The sequence below is a fragment of the Glycine max genome, chromosome 11 (assembly GCF_000004515.6).
Source record: "Glycine max cultivar Williams 82 chromosome 11, Glycine_max_v4.0, whole genome shotgun sequence".
Lineage (NCBI taxonomy): Eukaryota > Viridiplantae > Streptophyta > Magnoliopsida > Fabales > Fabaceae > Glycine > Glycine max.
Window position 1 is genome coordinate 17,497,652 of NC_038247.2, and position 11,157 is coordinate 17,508,808.

Sequence of the window (11,157 nt, forward strand, 5' to 3'; positions counted from 1 at the left end):
CTTCAGACATTGCTGCATTGTATTATGCATTTCCTGATAATGTATTAGTAAACATGTATAAGGAATGATTAAGGATATGTGGCTTACAAATTATGACTGGTGTAATTGTTTGCTAAGTAGTGATTCACTGCCTTTCTCATAGGAAATGGACATGTTCATTTATATGCTTGGGTAAAGATGATCAGGTCTAATTGTTTGAAGTTGTAAACTTGAAAATTTGCTATTATTTGCTTGAATACTATTATTTGCTAGTGTGACATCCTCTACCCTAATATACATATTTATATAATAAAATATATGAAATTGTGGAATCACATAAAATGATTTTATTCAATAAACATAAAGGAGTTCACGTGAATAAAAGGTTCACATTTGTGTTAATCACCAAATTAAAAAGTTATCAATTAAGGGTATGAAAACATTTTCGGCTCAAAACAAAGCTATCCAAAACTCCAGAGAATGAACTAAAGACTCAATATGTGAAACAAAAATGATAAAAACCACATGTCCAAAACTTTATGCAATTAATACAGAAACTCATGCCCCAATGTCACATTCTATCAGAGTATTATGTCTTAGCGTCTTGTAGCACGAGGTTCTTTAAAGCCATCCACCTAACCATTTGCTCCCATGAACACAAGGTTTGAGATCATCACAGGATCCAAACACAAACATCACACAGGGAGTGAGTTATCACATTCCTAAACAGGTAGAGATAATTGAAAGCACATATATATAATATAAGTATAACAAGCTCAACTTAACACAATTCACATCATTTTACCACTCATTTAGTGACATCACTTGTCCCAAGGATTTAATCACAAAATGACATTCCACACCTTCACATTAATCACATGTTCAGAATAACACATCTCAAGTATAACACAACATCTCACACTCATAATTCATTACTCACCACCACGTAACAAGTCACAATGATCATTATACAGACGTTATGCAAAAAATATACTATGACTCAATCCTATATGTAATGTGGTACCATGTTAGTGAAAAACCTTGTTGACCGCTTAGGAGTATATGACAAGACAAACCACACATTGGTAAGTCATGCCACTTTCACTAGGTAAAATCATAGGGAAACTAGTCAAGATCACGTTGTTTTGCAAAAATACTCCAACCATGTGGGATCAGCATATGCCTAAAAGAACACTCAAATCGGGTGTATCTACCCCCAAGGCCTAGACTCCGAAAAGTCTGTCAGAGCCTCTCCCTCTCAATTCAGGTGTAACCCAGAAAAGATTTTAACACATAAACTCTATCTATGAACTATACAAAACACACAATTCTTCAATTGTTCTCAAAATAATTTTAACTCGACATACCTTAAAGAGATTCAACTCGTCGGGTTCTCACAGTGGATCCCATCACAATATTGATCGTGCATTAACTCGTCGCCTTTAAAAGGTTTTACAGTCGTGTGATTTTATGGTTGATAGGTCACAACTCAATGCATACAAAATCTTAATACACGTGTGATTTCACAATTTAACACATACTCAACTTGCCACTTACACATAGTTCATCACACTTTCATAATCCTAAGACATCACGTTATCGCGCCTCATGCATCATATACATATCACATAGTAATAACATTAATATGTTATGTTCATATGACTAATCATCTCATTAAAACAAATATTTAAAATCTTATTTGTGCCACTGGAGTTTGTACTATGCAATACACATAACTACTTAATTATTTTCAAAATAATTTTAACTTGTCGTGCCTCAAAATGATTCAACTCGTCGGGTTCCCACAATAGATCCCATCATGATATTTGTCGCGCATTAACTTGTCGCCTTTAAAGGGTCTTACAATTGTGTGATTGTATATTTCATATCTCACAACTCAATGCGTACAAAATCTCAATACACATATATCCTACAATTTAACACATACTCAATTTATTACACACACCCAATCTCAATCACAATGTTATAATCCCAATGCAACATGTTATCACATCTCATGAATCATATAAACATTATACGGTATTAATATTTGCATGGCACAAAACATGTATATATTAAATCGAACTATATTATTTTCAATTAAAAAGAGTTAATAAATAAATAAACTAAAAATGCATTGAAAGTATTTATCGTTGAATCTTAATATATTAATTTCCTTCAATTTAATTTTATTATTTGAACTATTAATTCCTAATTTATTTTAACAATTCATATACATATATATGCGTTATAATCATCAACACGTAATAAGCTTATGAGACCAAAACATGACAAAGAACGTTTCCAACAATCTAATTTTCATGGTAATCTAGTAAATCTTGTTCAAAAGACAAACAAATTATACATAAATGCTTCTCATAACATGGGGAGTAAAACCCCTCAAATAATTTCACAAAATCATATCAAAATCACAGGTTCAAAAACACGAAAATATCAAAAGAACTCAATTTTATCAACCAATTCACATTAGGGCATCAATTGGCCCATCAAACATAAAACCTTGTGTATAATCATAAATGCATAATTATAATACAGTAAATATGCCAAAATAAATCTCAATTTGATCCACTAAAGATCCCTACACATGTTCATTCTAATCCTCATTGTGATAAACTCATTCCTTGCCTCTAAGTTGTTAGCTCATGTGTGTAGTTCGGTGGCGTCTCTAGCAATTCCCTAAGATTCCTCAAACTTTTACTCTGATTGCTCTGTTAGGGTTTTCAAGTGTTAAAAAGAAGGAGAATAGATTGAAGCCTCAATTTTACTGTCTCCATGCGAGGGACATTTCTCTCTCTACAAACATTATTTCGCAAAATCCCAATGGTGGAAATGTGCGAAAATGAGTTCCAAAGGTGATATTCATATTTCAGGGCGGTCCAACGGTTAAAGAGTTTGGAATCATAGTTTTATTGGGACAAGTTTGGGTGTTGCGAGAAAAAGAAAGAGTTTTGGGAGAGGAAGAAGGGAGAACAAAGTTGGGAGGAAGAAGGAGTGTAGAGACATATCATAATTGTAAAAATTGATCTAATATGTCTCTATTTATAATTAGGGTCATCTGAACTTATTATTTACTTTATTTTTCTTTATTTTAGTATTTTATAAAAAGAAACTCTATTTTACTTTTTCATTAAATAAATAACCAATTAAAACATTCTTTTATTTTCTAAAACATCATTTTTCTCTATTTATTTTCTAATACTATAAATTCCTTATTTTAATTAACAAAAATCCTTTCCTCTCATTTATTTAATTTCTAAAAACTCTATTAATTTTTAAATAAAATTCTTTTATTTATTTTACGAAAAATAGAGCATTAAAGTTAGTCGTTACTAATAATTGATGTCTTCTGTTTTTGGATTTTAGTTGCAGTTTGCATTGTATTTGGAATGTACATGTGCAATGTTTCTGACTTTCTGTTATTCTAATGTGGCATGTGGTTTTTGATGGGTTTTGGAATGTCAATCCATCTAAGAGCCTTATAGGTTTCCATCGAATTGCAGTTGTTTATCCTTATGGAAGATTATATTTTAAACTTGGGCTGTATTTAACTCGATTGCAAGCTAAGGTTATAATGGTTCAAGTGGGTGTTCATTAAAAAATACAATAGGATGTGCATGAATTCAAATCAACAGTTATGTTATGTATAATGTAGGGGCTGGAAATGTGGGTGGAAGGTGTATAGGAATGTTCAATTTTAATACTCAGAAGTCAGAAGTTGGAAACAAAATCCTTACAAATTTGACTATTTGAGTCATGTAGGAATTATACTTACAATAAGAGTGCTAAGCTGGAAAAGTTGAATACTTGAATTGAAGTGCTTCCATCATTCTAGGCACAATCATGTTTTACACTTTTACTAGCTTGAGCGTTCGAACCTTTACAGGTACACCCATTTCCACTGACCAGGAGGATGCTTGTAGCAGTTGGACCCTAAATAAGTTCTATGCTACTCAACAATCAATTTATCGTTCAAAATCTATTAAATTTGTGAAATTATTTTAATACAAATGTCTAAAAAAAAAAAGTAAAACATAGAGATGTTTTCCCATCCTTTTCTTGTGTTTTGTGGTCATAAGTCCTAGCTCAAGGGTGTGAGTCACATGGAATGGAATGATGCATTGAAAATAGAAATTAAACATATCTTTATATATATATGATATTTTTTTTTTGGATTTTTTTCCCTCTTAAATCTTCATTTTATTGTACAACCAAAATCAATATTAGGCATGAGTATTTTTGGTCCGTATGATAATTTTTGTAAGACAATCTCATAAGGGACTAGGTTCGAATCCGGTATAACATTCAACATTAATCTGTTTTTCTAGAATTTTTTAATCAAAAATATTTTTTCATTCAAGAAACAAACAAACCCCCTGTATCAGATACACAAGCCAAGACAATCAATGCTTCTAAAAGTGCAAAGCTTAGCTCATGGAGTTGCACTTTCAAATTTTAAAACTTCTAATACAGCCACCGTCCAGTGAAATAGTCATTCTCAAATCTAAAGTTACACATACTAACCAATAGAGAAAATGATTTTATATATCCATCACAAAGTGTTCAACACACGGTGCTCTCTCGGCCACAACATCACATTTTATATTCGAAAAACCAATATCATATATACGACGTTCACAAGTCATTCATTAATTTGATTATCAAATAATTATGCACAAGGTACATGAGTAAAACAATAGGATTAAACTGAATATGCACTGAATTAGAGGAGGGGCGGCATTGCATATTTGCATGTCAATTCTCACCATATAATCTCCCTCCACATCCTTTTTCCCCTTTAATTCTCATCATCACTAGCCTAATATTAATGTTAATATTTGCTGCTCCATATATGTTGATGTTATCAGGGTGGTTGGAAAATTAAGCTACTCTGTAAAGAGGACCAACCATTTTGGTCCCATACAATTAGGTCAGCCTGGCATCCATCAGTACTATGTACTATAATTAATCATGATCAATGGTGGCTTCCAATAATCCTTTCTTATTTTAATTTTATTAGGGCTTAAACTTTCACACTTTAGCTAATGAATGAATTTGTTTATACGTGAATGCATGTGAAAACGTTGTAATTTCTTAGTTCCTCTCCAATTGCCTTGGAAATTTCCCCCCCAATAACGGTATAGAAGTTATCACAGATTTGGTACGCTAAGGACGATGGCCAAAAACTTATTTTTTTTATATTAAAAATTGTAACATTTAATTATTATTGAATATTTTCACCGTAATAATTATAATAATAATAATAAGTTTTATTTATTAATATTTTGACAACTTCTTTTATTAAAACAACAATTAACAAAATTCCTATATTTTTTTTACTCTTTTACAATGCAAAAGTGATCTATTATATATCTTCATAGAATAAAATTAAATTAAAAACCTTTTCTTGTTCCCCACTCCGTTGTTTAAATACTTGAACCAATGCTAAAGCTAGAGAAAAACATGATAGAAAATTGAACGGTTATGAAAAAGTAAAAAGAAAAAAAGCAAAAAAAAATGAAGGCATTACTTTGTTTTTGGAGTTTTCTCACAACGGTTTATCAATTGAGACAAATAATTTGCATATTATTTTGGTTTAAATTAATATTTATGTTTTATATTTTGTGGTAGGTGTGTGGGTCGAAGTGCAAAACATAAATTTTAGCCACTAACTTAAAATAAGATTTTCAAATCAGGTTGAAATAGTTATGACATAAGATTTAACTAACTGCCCGATAAATTATTAATTTTATAATCAATTAGAATAAGTAACCTCAAACTTGTGGCTAGGATCACTAGGATCCTGATCACTGTGTTCAACATCCATTTGATTATAGTTACGCCTAGATAAATTCTTTTATGGAAAATTAAATATATTCACTAAATTAAAGATATATTTAATAATTATCTAAAAAGAACTAATTGTTTTATTTCCTTAATTAAGAGATATTAATAAATTTAAAATATTAAATTATCCATAAATAACATAATTATGGAAGACCCCTAATAATTTCTCCTTCCTCATCCAACAAAGACAACAACTACTTCTACTCTTATTTTTATAAAATTCATAATAATTGCAGTACTGAAAATAATTATTGATAACTTTCTTTGGTTTTCAGGATAATGTATCTTAATGTCTTACAGTTTTATTACGCTAATATTTCATAGCCACTAACTTTGATGCTCAGTTCAAAACTGAAGTTCAACGGGTGTTGGCCATATTTTTAAAACAAAACTTCAGGTAAATTCAAATGCTAACATTCTAGTCTAGAGAATTCCATTTTTTAAAGAAAAAGTTATAACATCTTTTAAGGTATTAATAAGCTAGTGCTTTCTTTCCCTCTCCCATACACAATTTGACATCTCTCTATCTCTCAATCTGTCAATCAAATGGTGTTAGTTAAAGATAAATGTTGATCTAATACTAGTTTGCAAGAGTTTCAATTAAAACATAACAAATTTCGTTCTGTAATTTTACATTGTGACATCTATTAGTACACAGTAAAATAATAATTTATTTCACATGTTAGATTATTAATATATTCAAGTTGAATTATTTTATAGATCTCTATTTTTCGAATAAAATCCAAGTATCCAGGTTCATATAATCTTTTTTTTTACTCAACTGTTCATATAATCTAAACTTTATAAATAGGTCCTTAAAATTTTAAATTTATTCATTTGTTTCCTGTAATCTAATAAACCAAGGGACATGGGATTAATTTAGCTCAGTTAATTAAGTATAATACGTGAATTATAATATAATAAATATTTTGTTATATATGTTTTCCATTTTTACTGATAAAAAAACTGATAATAATATTATGAAAAGTCTATCCAATCAAGACCAAAGAATATAACATGGCTGGGTGAGAGAATTTTTTTAACAAATATGAAATTTAGTTGGACTTAAAGACATTTTATATCTATTCTTATAACAAAATTTGATAAGTAATGTTTGGTTTAAATGGACTTATGGACACACATTCTAAAATAAATATAATAAGAAAATCATTATATCTATATGTACGTAACTCAGAGGCTTAAATACATTGATATAATATATTCAATAAGAATTGACGGATCGAAACTAATAAGATCCTACTCTTGAAAATTGTTGTCTTTATTTTGTTTTCCCATGTGCAACGAAATAAAACAAGATAAAGTTAAATGCGTGGAAATAGTAAGGAGGACCCATTGGTTAAACCCTAAAACACGGGACCATAATCATTAATATCCCTCGCCAAACTTGTGACAGGCATAACACAGCAAAAACAGTATAGTAGACCCTGGTGTTGCTGCTTAAGTTGCCATTAGAAATTTTATTTGTAGAACAATTCGTACAAAAATTATATAACTAAGAGAAAAAAAAATATAATAGATGATACAATAGTCATAATTAAGAGATTTTATATGGACTTGCATGTGTATATAAGTGAAGAATAACTCTTATTTTTCAAGATACAGTTGTATGAAATTGAATTTAACTTAAATTTAAATTTAAAAATAGTACTATAGCTTATTGGACCACTGAACCGTAAATTTTTTGTTTGAGATATTTAATCTTTTGGCATGAAAAAAGTGTTTTAGAGAAACATCGACTAATAATATAAAAAAAAATATTCAAATTCTTATTCATAGAACCCTCTATAAAAATTGTCACTGTGGAAAAAGATATATGAATAGCATAGCTGTTCTAATAATTCCTATATCTACAAGGCAATGCAATTTGGCAGTTGCCCATAACCACACACATATATATGTACATGATATGATATGTATATGAACAAGTTAGTGCCGTTGGAATGGCGTGGGGCCATGCAAGCGAAATCAAGCTAAGAGGGTCGGCAAAAAATTATGTTAATCATGTCATTGTCCATACACAAAAACAAAACACACATAGTTTAATTTAATTATTTGATTCGTTAACATAGTCTCTCTGTCTGTCTTTCTTTACTTAAATACCACCCTCTTTCCACTCACCCCTTCAATTCACTCCACTTTGGCACACAACACTAGCTATAGTAAGCTACACTTATTTGAGGTTGGAGAAATATGGCTAAAGATGTTGAGGTTCAAGAGCAAGGAGGAGAGTACTCTGCAAAAGACTACCATGACCCTCCTCCAGCACCCTTGTTCGACCCAGAGGAGCTCACACAGTGGTCCTTTTATAGAGCCCTAATCGCTGAGTTCATAGCAACCCTTCTCTTCCTTTATGTCACCGTGCTCACCATTATTGGCTACAAAAGGCAGACTGATGCCACGCTAGGTGGCACCGAGTGTGATGGGGTTGGCATTTTGGGCATCGCTTGGGCCTTTGGTGGCATGATCTTCATCCTTGTTTACTGCACCGCCGGTATTTCAGGTATATATCACATCATCCCTTTCAACTTCTTCTCTCCCAAACATCACAAATTCACACATGCTCAATAAAATCTCAAATTCAAGTCTTTCATATAATTAAAAATGATTGAAATAATGATGGATCAGGTTATACGGTGAAGATTGACGCACAATATTTTACATTAATAATATGGTGATAGAAAGATTTTTTTCTTTTTACATTATATCACCAAAAAATTTGAAATTAGTGACAAAATAATTTATACTTAATTTTTAAGAAATCCGTCACTAAAATTTAGTGACACCAGAGTTGATAAAGAAAAACCAATTTTTCTTCACTAAATTTAGTCACCGATTTTGATTTTTAGTAGGGAAATTATATAGGTAGTAACATTTGGATATGAGTTGAAAGTGTAAATATATGCATGCAAGAAGAAATTAATTATAGTTGTGTGGACTTGGTGTTGTGTTGTAGGAGGACACATAAACCCGGCGGTGACATTCGGGCTGTTCCTAGGACGCAAGGTTTCGTTGATAAGGGCGTTGTTGTACATGGTAGCACAGTGTGCCGGTGCTATCTGTGGCACTGGATTGGCCAAGGGGTTCCAAAAATCATACTACAACAGGTATGGAGGTGGTGCCAACTCTGTTGCTGATGGCTACAACAATGGTACTGCTTTGGGTGCTGAGATTATTGGTACCTTCGTTCTTGTCTACACTGTCTTCTCTGCCACTGACCCTAAGAGGAACGCTAGGGACTCCCATGTTCCTGTAAGCATACATACATTATTAGTCATCTTTAACCATAAATTATTATATGGTCCCAAACTATTATATGATCTAAAGATGTATTTTATTAAATTTTCTTTGTAAATTGAAAAATTCATTTTACGTGAAAATTACCTGTGAGACCTTATATACATGGTGGTAGTTACTGATGATATAATAATTTTTCCATCCATGATTCATCATATTTTTCTCTTACTCTATGTCTCACTTTTCTATTTATTAATCTCTTTGCTTTATGCAAAAAGGTACTGGCACCACTTCCTATTGGATTTGCCGTGTTCATGGTTCACTTGGCTACAATCCCAATTACTGGTACTGGCATTAACCCAGCAAGGAGTTTCGGAGCAGCTGTAATCTACAACAAGGACAAAATCTGGGATGACCAGGTAAACATAAGAGAATATAAATTTGAAAAAAACAATTCCAAAGAAAATAAAATGATGTTGAAAGTTATGTTATGGATGTTGATGGTGGTCTAATTAATTTTGTTGAATTGTTTCATGAACAGTGGATATTCTGGGTTGGACCAATTGTTGGAGCAGCAGTGGCTGCATTCTACCACCAATACATCCTTAGAGCAGCAGCTATCAAGGCTCTTGGATCCTTCAGAAGCAACGCTTAATTAATTAATCAATTAAGCTACCTTAATTTGCCAACAAGGCTAGCTATGAGTGGTGTTTCCCCGGAAGAATAATAATTTCTATGTTGAGGAGTGCCAGTGATCTGTCTCTGCAGTTCCCTAATTTAGGCTTTTTCGTTTTTTCCTTTCATCAGCTACAATTGTTGGAGGGTTTGGAGGATAAGGCCAAAACCATAGGGTCATGCATCAAATTGTGGATAAGCATGCTTGTGTCCAAGGGTGTATTTTGTATCCCTTTTGTGTCTTTTCTTTTTCCTTTTTATAATTTCCATGTATGTATTCCTCAAGTGTTCCTTTTCGGTCTTGTGCATCCTTAGTCATTTCTGATTTTACTCTTCATAATTAAGTATTCATCTTTTCTTGTTTATTATAGCTTTATTAATCATCATCTATGTATGTAATGTACCTTGACTTGAGTAATATTTATATATATTAAGTTGCTGGTCTTTTATTCACATGGATAAGCTTAATATAAGATAAAATAATAAATGAAACCATCATCTTTAATTATAGTTTCTGTGATCAATAGCTTTATATTTTACATGGTCATTCGATTGTTAAAATATTCAAATAACATGTACGGAAGAGAGTGTAACATATCTTTCTGATTTGAAGCAGCATTCAAATTGAGGAATAAAATTGCAAGTTTGGTTCTGCGTCCAACTTGTAACACGAATTATGAGATAAATTCAACCGTCTAAAACAAACTGAACTTAAGAGGAAAGATTTGGATACTTTTGCCAACGTCTATCTACATCAACAAACGATTACACAAACATACTTTCTCTTCTATAGAAAAATGGAAGCTTCTCGAACTATATATACAAGTCTAATTCATGAACTCTCCTTTTGGTTTTTCTCTTAAAATTGAGTATGTCACCACCATTCATCTTAATTAGGCTTGGAAACGGACAATGTGGACAAGTGACCTTTTGGAATTAGGCCAAATTCAGTGTCCTTTACCTACTTATTAATTAAGCTTTACAAGATCATTCACCGATTTGCGTAACTTAAGCTTCTGGGATGCTTATCCTAATCCTAGTATATATTAAACTATTGCGAAAGTGTACTAGTGGAAGAGCTTAATTAGCACCATAATTAAATTACTTTTCCACTCAAAAACTCGCCTCTCTTAATTAGATGATCTAACTTGGCTATTTGTGGTGGTGGTGGTTATCGGACGTGACATGAAATTTGGATTGTTTTTTAAACTCATCGCTGTTGCTGGGGACACTATAATTTAAGTAATGAAAAAAAAAAAATAAAGAAAGAAAAAGTAAACATGTTAGGTGGATGACTTCGGATTCCTTACCTGTGCACCCTTCATTTCATAGATTGGTGAGCTGATATACGCTATCTTCGCCATATATTTTGTCTCCATGGTT

The 11,157-nt window shown here is 31.7% G+C and overlaps 1 protein-coding gene across 1 annotated transcript; it reads left to right on the plus strand.

Annotated features, from left to right (window-relative positions):
* Positions 1-7,678: 7,678 nt before the first annotated feature.
* Positions 7,679-10,227, plus strand: PIP2-3 (aquaporin PIP2-3). Its single transcript, XM_003538126.5, has 4 exons — positions 7,679-8,365; positions 8,819-9,114; positions 9,378-9,518; positions 9,641-10,227. Exons 1-4 carry the CDS (start codon positions 8,056-8,058, stop codon positions 9,752-9,754), a joined length of 861 nt encoding a protein of 286 aa, XP_003538174.1. The 5' UTR covers positions 7,679-8,055; the 3' UTR covers positions 9,755-10,227.
* Positions 10,228-11,157: the final 930 nt, after the last annotated feature.